The sequence below is a fragment of the Pongo pygmaeus genome, chromosome 5, assembly GCF_028885625.2.
Source record: "Pongo pygmaeus isolate AG05252 chromosome 5, NHGRI_mPonPyg2-v2.0_pri, whole genome shotgun sequence".
In the NCBI taxonomy this organism is placed as follows: Eukaryota; Metazoa; Chordata; class Mammalia; order Primates; family Hominidae; genus Pongo; species Pongo pygmaeus.
This window is the reverse complement of record NC_072378.2, coordinates 126,225,235-126,241,166: the sequence shown is the minus strand read 5'-3', so window position 1 is coordinate 126,241,166 and position 15,932 is coordinate 126,225,235. Positions and strand designations below refer to the sequence as shown.

At 35.1% G+C, this 15,932-nt stretch overlaps 1 protein-coding gene across 9 annotated transcripts in view; it reads right to left on the bottom strand.

Moving 5' to 3' along the window:
- Positions 1 to 15,932, bottom strand: part of TRMT11 (tRNA methyltransferase 11 homolog) — a 117,812-nt gene that overhangs the window by 74,609 nt on the left and 27,271 nt on the right. For 8 of the 9 annotated variants that reach the window (XR_010126776.1, XR_010126774.1, XR_010126775.1 and 5 more), the window contains one exon: positions 8,393 to 8,513. Coding sequence is in view for 5 of the 9 variants with exons in the window: in XM_054491375.2 (XP_054347350.1) it covers positions 8,393 to 8,513 (121 nt within the window). In the remaining 4 variants the exon portion in view is untranslated. Of the gene's footprint in view, positions 1 to 8,392; positions 8,514 to 15,232; positions 15,351 to 15,932 lie in introns of those variants that run through there. The other variant, XM_054491376.2, reaches the window with a different exon arrangement.

Genomic DNA, 15,932 nt, shown 5'->3' with positions numbered 1-15,932 from the left:
AATCCATACTTCTTAAAAATTTCACTACATGATAGTAAGTTACCTAAAATCTATGAAAGTATTTTAATACATATTAAAATCTTCATATCTAGAGTGCTCAAAATGAGTGACAATGATTAAACTTTGACATCTGGCACTCAACAAGTAATTTCTTAATAATTATTAAAAAAACATTGGGGATATTAGTCCTTATCATGACAACATAGAAGTATTAACACTTTCTATATGCTATCTACTAGAATCTATACTTTATAAAAGTCAAAACTTTATCTCAAATGATAAAAGAATACAAAGTCAACACACTAGATAAACATTTAATGACCACTTGTTAGTTACTGTATCTAATATTTCATTAAAACTAAAAATCTTGTTTAACACCTTCTTGACTAGCAATAAATGAGTAGCAGACCAAAACATGTGCAGGCATGCACATATATATGCTCTCACTTTAATGTAGAGACTATTCCTCTCCTAGGTGAGTTTTTTAAATTTCCACAATCCATTAAAATAAAAATCAATAAAAATGAATATGCATTTATACAAAGATCAAAACCTGGCAAACCTATATTGCTTAGGGATGAATTCAATAGCGGTAATATTACAAAAGAAAAGCAAGCTAATGGTTACCGTAACAGTCAGAATAGTGGTTACATTGCAGGGGGAGGTATTTATGATCAACAATGGCCACAAAAGGGGGGATCTTCTGGAGTGCTGCATTACTCTATAACCTTGACTTTGGTGGCAGGTACATGGATGTTCACTTTATAATTACTAAATTGTATATTTATGTCTTATGTAAAAAATACACATTAAAAATCTCAGAGTTAGATTCTTAGAAGATCATAAAGTGGAAAGAGGACATAAGTTTACATGTGAATTTGAAAAACACCAGAAAGATAATTCTAAGTTAAATAAACATGACAAATAAGAAAAATACAAAAATATACAATGAGGAAAATCTGTCACTCATGCAAGAATTATAAAAGAAGCTCTAAAGGATTATGTTGATTCCACATAGAAACTTCCCATTTCTCTAAATCATTCATACCTCAGAATCCCTGAGTTATATTTATATTTTCAACTGACCTATGCCTAAGATTCTTATAACACTAGTACTTTAAAAACTGTTTTACTGGCATAGCTTAAAAACATGCTGGAACCATAAAGACGTATGTTCTCTCAGGCTTCAGAGAACTGCTTATTTCTGCAAATAAAATAGTTCTTTCTAAACAGAACCATAAGATGCAGGATCCAGATATCTTAAATGCCTGCTTTCCTGGAGCTAGTGGGGAAGAGTTTTGCTTTTTCATGGTTTATCAAAAACAATAGTTTAAAACTATTATGATAGTATTAACTTTAAAAATCCCGTTTGACAAAATCATTTTATTTGCCTAAATATAAAAGAAATCAGCAGAGAGTGAAATGAAATGTACCACCAACAGCGAAAAGTACCACCAACAGCGAAAAAGTACCACCAACAGCGAAAGAAAATTCGTTTGGAACTAAGTGGACCAAATGAACCTGAAAACTGAATTCAGGCAGCATGATATGCAGCATCACCAGGCTGCTGTCTGCTTCTCCGAGTCTTTTTTAAGTACCTCAAGTTAAGTCATAATTTATAAATAATGCAAATTGGTTTCCTTCTGACTTGCTATGCAAAATAATTTTTAAAAAGACTCTTTCTCTCAGATACACACATGAACTTTGATGGTGATAAATATTGGATTCTATGAAGACCTAGAATGAGTTTATGTCCAATATGTCTTTAGTGTCACCATGCCTTGTTTTTCTCACCAATAAATGAGGTTATTACCTATATCTATCTTACCCTTTGTTTTAAATGCTTCATACCTAATCTCTAATCTTTTATACCTCTAATCAAAAGGGAACCCACAGTTTTGGGAAGAGACAGGCAAAAATCACAATATATTTCAGAAAGAAAAGTCAATCAGAAGAGACTCACTTTAATTCAAATAGCTGTGAAAGAAAAACACAACTAACAACATTAATCCTGAGAAAGGATAATGTCTAATGGAAATAGGCATCAGCATTATGCCAGCAAAACAGCAGAGTTTATGATCAGCAACACTACTATCATTCTAATATGTAAACTATTTATCATAAAGACTAATTTCTTCCACTTCAAGCCATCTATAAGTCATTTTCTGAAGTGACCTCAGTGTCTATTATCTCCTTTGTTTAAAAAAATACTGTTATAAAGTTAATGGTTCTTTTGTCCTTCATAGCTTCAAAATCTTTCAGTCCTTTAGTTAAAACCCTCAGTTTTGGCCACACTCCATTCTGATTAATGCATTCATCAGCTTCATGTTACTGGACTCTTTCATTCAATCCAAAATAAAAAATTACATAAACTGTCATCAACTGCCACTGTGACCTTCCAGTATTCCTCTTTTAAATAATCTAAACTATATGATGTAGCTATAAAAAAAAGACAACTGATTTATACATTATAACTTTAGTCTAAATTAACAGCCATATAATATCTTGAATTAAACGTACTCATACTTCAAAACTTCTCAAACCACTAGGAATATAAGGTAGGGTGTCAGGTAAATAAACCACAAAATAAATACGGCACATGATGGCCCACTTAATGTAATAGTAATTTAAAATAATTTTTCATTTTTAATCATGTATCTATTATAGAGTAGACTATAAAAGTTGCATGAATTTTTTGAAAAGATTTCAAGGAAATCTTGAAAAGGCTACCCTGGGTACTCTTTTCATCTGTTCAAGTAGATTCTATGGAGAAGGTTGAGAGAGAATTGTTTCAGGTGACCGTCATTGAAAACGTAACTATTATACCTCAGTCTGTTGTGGACAACTCTGGAGATCAGCCTTTTATCCTATACATTTCATATAAGAAAAATGTTTTATAGAAGTAACCACTGTGACTACAACCACATATAGCAGCATCAACTACATGTTGTGTTAAATGGGACAGCAAGATCTAGTAAAACAAACCGCCAGGCGCGGTGGCTCATGCCTGTAATCCCGGCACTTTGGAAGGCCGAGGCTGGCGGGTCACGAGGTCAGGAAATCAAGACCATCCTGGCTAACACGGTGAAACCCCGTCTCTACTAAAAATACAAAAACGAAATTAGCCGGGCAGGGTGGCGGGCGCCTGTAGTCCCAGCTACTTGGGAGGCTGAGGCAGGAGAATGGCATGAACCCGGGAGGCGGAGCTTGCAGTGCGCTGAGATCCCGCCACTGCACTCCATCCTGGGCAACACAGCGAGACTCCATCTCAAAAAAAAAAAAAAAAAAACCCCAAAAGAATATTTGCCTTTTAATCTTGGCACATTCTAAAGGTAGAAATATGCTTCAGTAGAGAGGCAGCAAGATGTAGAAAAAAGGACACAGAATTTCAAGTACAAAGAGGAGTTTTGGTCTCAACTCTTCCACTTCTTCCACTTCTTCCACTTACTATTTAAGCAAAATGGGATAGTCCCAGGCTACTCTTCCTCATTTCTAAAATGGGGAAATTAATAAAGTCAAATGGATAGGGAAGTTTTGTAAACAATAATGCATTATAAAAGTGTTACTCATCATTCACTTGGCTTTCAGAATATATCAACAAGGAATAATGAAAAAACCTGGCCCTTCTTATCAGGCAATTTCAAAATTTCAATACGGTTGTCAAGAATTTTCTTCTTTACTACATATGGGCCATAAGCAAGTCTGAAAACTATGACCAATAATCTAAAACTTTAACATTTTATAAAATATCAATATTCCTTAGATAATTTTTGTTGTAACTTACATTTACACTTTTAAAAGAGGGATAGGGAGAATATTTTATAACAGCATACCTAGTGGGCCAAAAGTTATACTGAAGTTAAACCTAACAAGTGACAAATCAAAAATGAAGAGACACAGTATACAAAAGTGTAAAAATCTAAAACTAACAGTCTTCCATTGCCAAAATCAACAATGCTGAACAAGCCCAAGAATAATTTGTTAGACGTGTGTGAGAACTGTTTGACAATTTTATGTCACTACTTGCATTATAAAGGATTGAGATCTTGCTGCAATTATATACATTCCTCTCCACACAAACAAAAGGTAGAAATGAAGTAATTAATTAAAAACCAAACAGGATTAATTTAACATGACAAAGTATTTTCCGTTACAGTAAACATCATACTGGTAAAAATTCACTAGTTAAATTTGATCTTATATGGGAAGACCATTTCAAAAAATTACTTGAGGCTTTTCCTTGTTGTTGTTTTTTTAAATCAACTGGAAAAGAACAAAGTAAAATGATAAAAAGTAAACCTGACAAAAATGAGCATTGCATTTATAGGTTTAAAAATACCAAAGGTGAGTACCCTCATTTATCATTTTAATATAGGACAAAAATTCTCAAACGCCCAGTTTTCCTTGAGTCTCAAATAAATTTGCTTAGGGAAATATTATAAATCTGGGAAAAAATACCAGACTTTCTTAAACAAATAAAACTCAGTGGAAAGCAAGTATAAAAATTAGTCCACAATGGATCTTAATTTTTAAATTTTTCCATGAAAATAGAATGGCTGATTTATTATATGGCTCCATGAATTATTAAAGAGTCTCCACAGCTTTGTCCTCCTAATTCTTTGGAATACAATTTATGTAGGCTACACAATAAAGAATGCTAATGCCATTTACTTTACTTTCTAATATCACGACTTAAAACTGCAAAATCTACAGGTAATGTTTGTTTTTTACATGTATTACTCGTGTGCCTGGCACATAAATGTTAGTTACTATTATATTACTAACTCAAATGATTCTATTAAATGCTATGATTTCTAAGAGCTGTAATGTTACCATCTGAATTATCAAAATGCCTTACTTCCTTTAAAATACCAAAAGACAAACACATACATGAGAAGTAAGTGACTAGGAGAGGAGACAAAAAAGCATCGTCTAACATACAACAGAGTCCTCTTATTCAATGTGATGGACATTGGTAATGGTTAGTGTAATGGAATGAATTCTGTTCTACCCTAAAATTCATACGTTAAGGCCCTAACCCTCAATATGACTGTATTTGAAGACAGGGCCTTTAAGGAGGTAATTATGCATAAATGAAATCTTAAAGGCGGGGCCTTAATCCAATAGGACTGTCATTCTTTTAAGAAGAGGAAGACAGTCGGGTAAGGCCGGAGGATGGCTTGAGCCTAGAAGTTTGAGGTTACAGTGAGGTGTAATAGTGCCACTGTATTCTAGGCTGGGTGATAGAGTGAGACACTGTCTAAATCCAAAACAAAAAGAAGAGGAAGAGACACGAGAAGTGCAGATGCACAAAGGAAAGGTCTTGTGAAGACAGCAAGACAGTGGATACCTGCAAGAAGCCAAGTCTGCTGACACCTTACTCTTGAATTTCTAGCCTCCAGAATTGTAAGAAAATAAATTTCTGTTAAGTCGCCCAGTCTGTGGTATTTGGTTATGCCAGCCCAAGCACACCAATACAATTAGTTAATTGGATAAGGTAAATAAAAGCAGGAAGAAATTAAAATGCTTTGTAAACACATTAAACTTATTTTAACTTAAAAAATAATATTCAGTTGTATACATTCATACAGAATCAAGACCTATAAAGAATTCTAGTTTTGGCTTCTATAAAATGATGCAAGAGCTTACAAAGCAATCTGGGTGCAAAAACCTAGATTGCAATTACTTTTTTCAAAGCCATTCCCAATTCAAGTCTTTTTTTTAGCAACTCACTTTGTTCTTCCTAAAGCATTAACTTAGTTTTTATTGAAATTACAACTGTGTTTGTACACAAATATTTCACTGGTCTAACTAGTATTTAAGTAGATTACATAATTACTGTAACAAATATAACTGGCATAAACAGCTCTGAGAACACAACAGACTCTTGTTAAACAGATAATTCAGCTCATAGAAGCAGAAGTACTGTATATAAATATAGTAGAGATCAAGCGACTCACCAGCTGAAAGTATTCAACATACAACATATTATTGCATCAAGCAGTGTGGTTTTTATTTTTTTTGTTGTTGTTTGTTTTGAGACAGAGTCTCACTCTGTCACCAGGCTGGAGTGCAGTGATGCAATGTTGGCTCACTGCAACCTCCACCTCCCCGGTTCAAGCGATTCTCCTGCCTCAGCCTCCCAAGTCACTGGGACTACAGGTGTGTGCCACCATGCCCAGCTAATTTTTGTATTTTTAGTAGAGATGGGGTTCACTACGTTGGCCAGGCACGTCTCGAACTCCTGGCTTCGTGATCTGCTCACCTCGGCCTCCCAAAGTGCTGGGATTACAGGCGTGAGCCACCGCGCCTGGCCCAGGCAGTGTGTTTTAGAGAAGGAATGGCCAGTATTGGTTAATCAACAGGGTTTGAAATGGACGTTAGATAAGAGGGCTTCTACTGTATACCCAAATAAATGTTAGTCATTTAAAATTTTCATTCTAGAAGGCTGTAATGATGCCAAACAATTTGGAAACTATTTATAGAATTTCTGAATCTGCAATGTTTTAAATGTTTAATGGTTTAATGGCAAATCATCATCCTTGAAATAGAATTTGATTTCCAAAAACAACTTTAAATAATTAATCTGGTATAAAATAAGGGCAGCAAAGTACAGTAAAATCATTTTAAGAAAAGCAAGGTGTTACTATAAAACAAAATAACTGATTAATAAAAAAATACTTCTTTAAAGGCAAATCTTAAAGGTAAGTTTCAGGAACATGCTGAAAAATTATGACAGAAATAGAATGAGTACAAAGATTCCACTCTAAGGATATCATTTGAATATAAACTTCTAGTATTTTTGTTTTAAAAATGACTGCCATACATTTTCATTTTAATTACACCACATATACCTATACATCCATATGTTTATATGTATGTACACATATACCTATATATACATATAGTAGATACCAATCAACTACTTATATAGATGTATAGGTTAGCTTTCTGAAATACCCTGATATTGGAGCCTGATTAGAGAAGATAGTTTACGTCACACTGAAAATTGTGAACATTTTTCAGTAATAAAAAAAGATTTTGCATAAGGTAGTTACATAATGAATGCAGTGTTTTTAGGAAAATTCATTTAACATATAAACTAGCGGCATGAAGGAGATCATTTAGGAGACTGTGAACATAAACCAGGTGTACGGTAATAAGGGTCTAAATTAGAGACAGCAAATGGAAATAAAAAGGACAAAAACAATGATATAAAATAATATATGCAAAAGGCACTGTACAAATATTAGTTTTCATTACTAATCCGTAAGATGGGAACTATATAAAAACAAATCAAATGCAGGCTAGAGATGGGTATGAAAAATCTTCAGTCTGGACGCGGTGGCTCACGCCTGTAATCCCAACACTTTGGGAGGCCAAGGCAGGCAGATCAAGAGGTCAGGAGTTCAAGACCAGCCTGGCCAACATGGTAAAACCCCATCTCTACTAAAAATACAAAAAAAAAAAAATCAGCCAGGCATAGTGGCAGGCGCCTGTAATCCCAGCTACTCAGGAGGCTGAGGCAGCAGAATCACTTGAAACCAGAAGGTGGAGGTTGCAGTGAGCCGAGATTGCCTGGGTGAAAGAGGGGAACTCCGTCTCAAAAAAAAAAAACAATAAGGAAAAATCTTCACAGACACTACCACCTTTCTTCTGTTTACCCTAAAGGTCCAAAGAAAGAATGGGGGTCATGCAAGTTTCCAGTGAATTTAAGAGAGCTTTGGTTGTCAATCGACAGAAGTACAGCCCAAAGGGCTTTTGTAGATTTAATTAAGCTCCATTATGAGGCACTATTCATGTCAACTCTCGTCTGGGCATGAAATAACAAACGTCTTGTTCTTTCTTAAGCTTAAATGAATTTTGTATGTAAGAGAGTATGAATTTTATAAGAATGTAATGAATGTAAGAGAGTAAGAATTTTGCATGTAAGAGAGAGACATAGAGAGAATGTGTTGGGTCCTAACAAACTGGGGACATTTACTTTCTCTCTTTATTTATAAAGCAACATATTCTCTTCATTACAGTCTGCAATCAAGTAGGTTCTGCTTTTGGAGAAAAATGGTAACTAGGACATTGCTAATTAGATGCCAGTTGTTTAATAATGCTGTTTTATAACTGAGTTAGCAACAAGGATATCAAATAAAGCCTGAGAAGTGAGGGTCAACATCTATTTGAACTCTACTCAATGTCTATGTCTATATCCAACTCCTACCCTTCAATCCCAACTGGATGCCACAAATCTCTTCAACTTCTGCCTCTTCCTAAATTCATCTGTAATTTTTAAAATATCAAGGAATAACATTTCCAAACTCTATCACAGGAAAACTATTTAGAAACAACTATTTTTGATTCTTTCAGAATTTATCCCAAAAATACTAAAGCAATTTACCTCAAATTTCTTCACCTTTTCCATTGTGATCAAGCGCCTTGATGTGTGACTGGAAAGCTTCTGCTCGCAGTTGCTAATGAGTTCCAGGCAAGGGTGCCAAGGCACCATCTCTTCAGTGTATCTGAAGAAAGAACAGCTGACTGTTAGGAACATTCACATGTGTGGGCCACACAGAATCATGGGGATAGTCCAGTGTAGTGTGGGATGTTCTTCCACTACATGCTCTTTTTCCCCACATATGCTAACTGTCCACATGATCCATAAACTATCTATAAGCAAAGTAGCTTAATTTTATCATATCCCAAAAATGCAGTTAAATTTTTTACCTATAGAATAAGAGAGAGAGAAATATTGTAAGTACGTTTTGTTGAAGAATGCTAAACATTTAAACCACAAAAGTACAAGATGATTCCACCCTACAGAATTCCACAAGAGTAGAAAAAAATACACTCAACAACATCCCTTGACGTTCATGAAGGACTGATTCATCTGTAGATTTTTATAAATTCCCAAAGTGTATAATCCACTACAGTATATACTTTCCCCTCTAAAATGAAGTGCCCCGTAAAATTTTAATAACATCTTGAGACCTCTATTACGTTTGTAAATACAGAACTAAAGTTATTTGTAAAATTATTCAAATAAACTACAACTAAAATAAACACTACAGATTACATCAGTCTTCTGGTCATATGAACCAGGAAACAAAACGAAAATATGCCAATGAGTGGTGGAGACTAATGCTGTACAGCACATGTCCTACATGGATGAAGATGATGACAATGTCTAGAAAGTAGGAGTCAATAGCAGGAGTTCAGAATCTGGCATCTGACAGGTTGTTAGCATCAATCTTGGCCAAATAAATAGGTAACAGAGGTGGGAGAAACAGCTATGGAACAGAATGTGAAAGAACAGCAAGGGAGAGGACTCACTAGGCATGGGGACTTTTAAGAACACTGTGTTGGCCAATATTTATTTTTCCTTTGCAATTTTTTACACCTTTTTGGATGGTGTCTGCACACATTTATTACACAGGTAATCTTAAAGGTCTGCTCCAAAATAGCAAAGGTGCTGATTAGTTTTTCATGTAAAGGACCACAATCTCAGCTACCTGTTTTAATGCATCAACACTGTTTTCACCACCACTCTTTCATGAACTTTTCTAGGTCCCACTGACCTTTAACAAGCTCTCCCTATTACCTCAACCATATGCTCAAACCCATCATCACCCACTTCCCAAGCATCATTCATAATGCACTTCACTTTATTATCAGTGGAAAGAATTATCTGGAAGTCATTCTCTGACTTCTTCCTAGAGCTTTCCAACAAGCAATGAGCACTTCAGATTTCACCTCATCTAGTAATTCTTTAATGTTCACTACATAGCCAGAAATGTTGTACGTCTTATAACAATGACATCAGATTTTGAATCTTCATGCAATGCATTTATGACATGAAAGAAAACATTCTCTTTTTTCTTTTTCAGAGACAGGATCTTGCTCTGTTGCCCAGGCTGGAGTACAGTAGAAATAATATATTCTACACCATGGTTGAGACTAAAATAAAAAGTGCTAACAGAGAGAAGATATAGCCTTAATTAACCTTAAGCGTGCAAACCGTAGGATCTATAGATGCTGGAAACAGTTTGGGTCAAACTAAGTAATATACTAATTTTTAAAGGAAAAAAAATCTTTTACTTCCTGGTGGACTGACTTAAAGTATTTTTTTATTAAGGTGTCACTTAAATATGCACAAGCATAAATTAGATATAAACTCTTCATGTTTAGATCCCTAATATAACTATAAAACCCAAAAAGCAAATTTATCAACCAAATCCCAAAGTACCAGTACAATTTTAATTAACATCTATGACATGAATGATGCTAAACTGCTGAACTAAGTTGCTGTATTTGGTTTAACAGCAGAAAAACATATTTGCATGTTTCATGTTACCTTTTTTGACTCGATCTTAATTCATTTTTAACAATTAATCTATTATATTAATGAGCCAATCAATTTAACAATATACTCCCAAAGTACCGTACTAAAAAGATTAAAAAGAGCAGTTAAAAAATTCTTCAGCCGGGCGTGGTGGCTCACGCCTGTAATCTTAGTGCTTTGGGAGGCCAAGGCAGGTGGATCACCTGAGGTTAGGAGTTCAAGACCAGCCTGGCCAACATGGTGAAACCCCACCTCTGCTAAAAATACAAAATTAGCCAAGCATGATGGCACATGCCTGTAATCCCAGCTACTTGGGAGGCTGAGGCAGGAGAATCGCTCGAACCTGGGAGGTGGAGGTTGTAGTGAGCCGAGATCACGCCACTGCACTCTAGCCTGGGAAACAAGAGCAAAACTGTCTCAAAAAAAATAAAGTAAAATAAAATTATTCACTGTATATTTACCAATATATTTCATTCCAATGGAATGTTGGCAAATGGTTAAGTAGAAGGCATAAATCTATATTTTGCCTGGACCATTATGACAGTACCAAATCCTGTCTTAACTCCCTGTTTTTATTAATATCCCCCTACAACCCAAGTTATCTATTTAAAAACTAAATCATCCTTAATAGGCAAATCCACAGAGATTGACAAGTGGTTGGCAGAGGTAGCGGGGTGGTAACTGCTAATGTCTGTGGGTTACTTCTTGGGAGTGAGGAAAATGTTCTGGAATTACCTAGTGGTGATGGTCGCACAACTTTGTGGATAAACTAAAAACCATGAAGTTGTATACGTTAAGGGGGTGAATTTCATGGTATACAATTTCTATTTCAATTAAAAACAAAAATAATTGTGTACATAGGCCCCTAGATTTTCCACGAATCAATTTTGACTGTCACTCATTTTCCTGTGAATCTTCATGCTTCAACTACTTTCCAAATGTCACTAGAATTTCAGCTCCCATTTGAGAAACAGATTTTGCATTGATTGAACATTTACTAAAAACAGCAATCCTCTTTCCTAAGTAAGAGATGAAAAACATGTTCTCTTCACTGATTACAGGCACCGCAAAGTTCATCTTACTACAATCAAAATTTATTTCCAAGTCCTACTTTGGGGCACATTATTAGCTTCTTTCTCACCTTTTTAAAAAATTTTAATGAATTATAATCATATATATTTGGGGGGTACAATGTGCTATTTTAATATAAGTATGTCATCATGTTATCACTAACACTAGCAGCTGGATTTCTATAAAGGTCATCATTTATAAAGAAACACTGTTTCTAATCACTTCAAGAGTTATCTGTGTACAATGAAATTAGATAAAGCTAAATGGATATATGGAGCCTGGGCAAACAGCTACACTCACTCAGTAGCACACTGACTCCTATGACATCAAACACCTGGATTGTATGTGTACACACTGGATTGACGCCCTGTACACATGACTGCAACACAGATAATCTGAGTCATTTGTAAGTAGTCAAAATTGTAAATAATAAACTCACAAATACCAACAGTCTACAGTAATTTTATGTGTTAAGTCTCTATAAGCAGTAAAAACAAGCTATTATGACAGCGCAGAGGAAGGACTGATTAATTCTGCTGAGAAGTATCTGAGAAAGTGTCACAGAAGTGGTGACAATTAAGCCAGGCCTAGAAAAATGACTAGATTTTTACCAGTTGAGGAAAGAAGAAAGGGCATCTCAAACAATGGGGACAGAATAAACAAAAGTGAAAAGACATAAAAGCACAGAGTATCTTGATGCTGGCAAAAAGTCTGATATACTGGATGGGGAGAGTGTAGACTAGAAGGAAAAAGAACAGCAGAAGTTTCTGAGTAGCAGTTTCTTTACTGCAATTTAAATTGTCAGTGAGAAAATCCTTTTCAATCATTAGCTCTCACAATTTTCCATATACAACTAAGCTTTTAGGCAGTATTTTGCTTTTATGTCTGATACTTTTCAATCAATCCTGGGTTAAAATAATAACTGAACTTGGTTATAATGTGTAACTTGAATCATGTAACAGGGTTTGGCTGAGAGTAAATTAATTCAGTAATAGAACTAATAGCCTACATTCACCACACCAAAAATACAAAAGTCTTAAAATTAAACTACACTAAGGTACAATTGTAAATTGAATTCCTTTTTATTCCTGGTCCATTATAAAGCTACATTTTCAATATAACAGAGTTAAACTAATTCTAAACTGTTTAATTCAGAAGAATATTATTTCAAACTTTTACAGATGACTTTAGACTCAAATTCATCTTGATACTGTGTTATTTTCAAAACAGTAAAGAATTTTCAAAAGAGTAAAGACCTTGAATATGAAAACAGTTAATGTTTCTAGCATAAACTCAAGACAAATTTGGTTCACTATTAATAATTAATAAGATCGCTTTAGGCTTAAAGAGAGAAGACACAATTGAGGTCTAATAATGAACATCAGGGGATCTGAAAATAACCCTCTCCAGGGGCCAAAAACTCAGGGAAATAAATGCCACCATAGTCTTCCCACATGTGTTAGACACATAACTAGAAGATATCTATCCATTGATAAAACATCTAAGACAAAAAAAGTCACTAAAACATGTCTCCCTTTTCCCTTTCTAAAACATCACTTTGGTTATACGTATTTGGAAATCTTCCCTCATCTAAAATTACTAAAATAGAGAAGTCATTGAAGAAATATCCAGTGGCCACTTTTTAAAGTCTTTAGAAATACATTCAGTTTAAAGAACCTCCAATATTACTTTTTATAAAGGAATTAAAGAACTCCAAAATAAATTCTCAACCACATATGATTTTGATTATAATTAAATAATAAACTACAAAACAGTGAACAGTCAGATATGCTAAAAAGGAAGGACTTACATAAAAAACTACTGAGGATATTTCAAAAGGACAGAAGAGCCAGCTCAAAGAAACTCCCACTGGTTAAATCTGGGACAATTTGAGCAACAAAATACTGCTACTAATAAATTACAACCCAATGAATAATATAGGAATCCATGACTCCATACCACTATAAATAAATTAATGAAGTAAATGGGGCAGAAAGAAAGCTCTTTCTTACAGAATACCAACTTACAAATGCAAAAGAAATGATGGAAAAAAGAATCACTTGGCAACCACCTCAGAAGTGGCTGTCAACAATGGAGTCATCAATCTGAGTAGTGGTTTGATGAAAAACAAGATATTAGTGTAATCTTCTTATTTCCCCATAAAATACAAATCAAAGAAGAAAATGATGATTCAGAGAGGAGAAATCTGACAGAGAAGAGCCTGACCAGACAATCAAAGTTAACATTACCAGGAGGAGTGGCTTTGTGTGCCCTGTGATGTGCTGCAAAGATCATGTTTGTGGTATTCCTACCAAGAAAGCATGACCTCAGTCTGGTCATAGAAGAAATATCAGATGGCCCCGGTTGAGAGTCAACACTCAGAATATAAGCCATGTCCTCTACAAAACTTCCAAGGACACAAGAGATATGGAAAGACAGAAAATATTCCGGACTGCAGAAGACCAAAAAAGGACAGGATAGATGATTACAGCACAGTTTCCTACATGGATTGCAATTGGTAAAATTTGAATGGTGTCTCTGATCTGGATGGAATAGTGTTATAAATGCTAACTTCCAGACTTGCAGGGTAGATCATGGTTAGATAGGAATGTTCTTGTTTCTGAAAAATACAATGACATATATAGAGGTAAGACGGCACCATACCAACCAACTTCTCAAATGGTTTCAAAAAGATTAGTGATAGGCTGGGCGCAGTGGCTCACACCTGTAATCCCAGCACCGAGGCAGGCGGATCACGAGGTCAGGAGATCGAGACCATCCTGGCTAACATGGTGAAACCCTGTCTCTACTAAGAAAATACAAAAAAATAGCTGGGCGCGGTGGTGGACACCTGTAATCCCAGCTACTTGGAAGGCTGAGGCAGGAGAATGGCGTGAACCCGGAAGGCGGAGCTTGCAGTGAGCCAAGATCACGCCACTGCACTCCAGCCTGGGTGACAGAGCGAGACTCCGTCTCAAAAAAAAAGATTAGTGATAATAGATATGTGCAGGAGTTGGGGGGAGGTAGATATATGTTAATATTGGAAAAATCTGGATAAGGGTAGAGATGGGAGTTTTCTGTATTGTATTTGAAACTTCTGTAAGTTTGAAATTACTTCACAGTATTTTTTTTTTTTTTAATTTTAGCCCTACAACTTGAATTAAACAAAAAGAAAGTAGCTTGTTGCTGGAATTCAGTTTGTCTAAGGCAGCAACCCTTTTTACAAAGACATGAACAAATATACTCTTATATGAAAATATTAATAAAACCTCACCTATCATTTCATGTACTAAGTATACGAGATCTGGCAGGATGTTGAATTAAGTGAATACAGCACTGGGAATAAGGAAACAAATTAGCTAGCTGGCTTTTAACTTTAGATAAGTCATTTCACTCCTTGGAATTAAGTTTCCTCATTTCTAAAAGAGGTTAAATGAGATGATCATTAGCAACAAAAAAAAACTCAGTGTTAAGGGATCTGGGTACAAATGTATTTTCTCTTATCAGCTGATAACAAAATGCACAACTAAAGTTAGGCCATGGTAATTTTAAATACAGCATTTGTAAAACAAACAACAAGAAATAGCTGAGGGTCCCAAATGCTGAGGGACTACCAATCTTTGTAGAAAAAGACAGTTACCACTGTATAATTATGTATAGTAAATATAGGAATTGGCCAGACACGGTGGCTCACGCCTATAATCCCAACACTTTGGGAGGCCGAGGTGGGTGGATCATGAGGTCAGGAGTTGAAGACCAGCCTGGCCAACACAGTGAAACCTCGTCTCTATTAAAATACAAAACTTAGCGGGGCGTGGTGGCGTGCACCTGTAATCCCAGCTACTTGGAAGGTTGAGGTGGGAGAATCGCTTGAACCCAGGAGGTGGAGGTTGCAATGAGCTGAGATCGTGCCACTGTACTCCAGTCTGGGTGACAAAGTGAAACCCTGTCTCAAAAAATAAATAAAATAAAATAAAATAAAATACAAATACAAATGTAGGAATTAAAATAATTGCATTACAAAATAGATCTATGGCAGATTGAAGAAATAACCTACTGAGCTTGGCAATACCTTTCAAATTTAAACATTCCGTCTTGTTCAAACATCTTGTCTTTTACTGTTAATATATATAGCTTTATATTTAATAGTTACTGAATAACATAACTCAAAGCAATAATGCTGAACATAATCAGGGCTTTAAATATATGCACAGCTCTTATTTTGGTCTTAGCTTTTGATTTATTGTACTTAAGATAATCATAATAGCCAATATATATTAAAGCTAGCATTAGAAGGTAGTAGATGCGTGAATCCTTTAGGTAAGCTGTTGAAAATTACATCTATAGACTGGCAAAAGAGCTATAAAACAGCTGTGATCCATAGGTACTAAGCTAAGTGTAGGGTACAATAAGGGCTGGCAAAACTTTTTCTATAAAGGGCCAGAGAGTAAATATTTTAGATTTTGTGGTTCACATACTGTATGTTTCTGTCACATATTATTTTGTGTGGATATTTTTTAACAACACT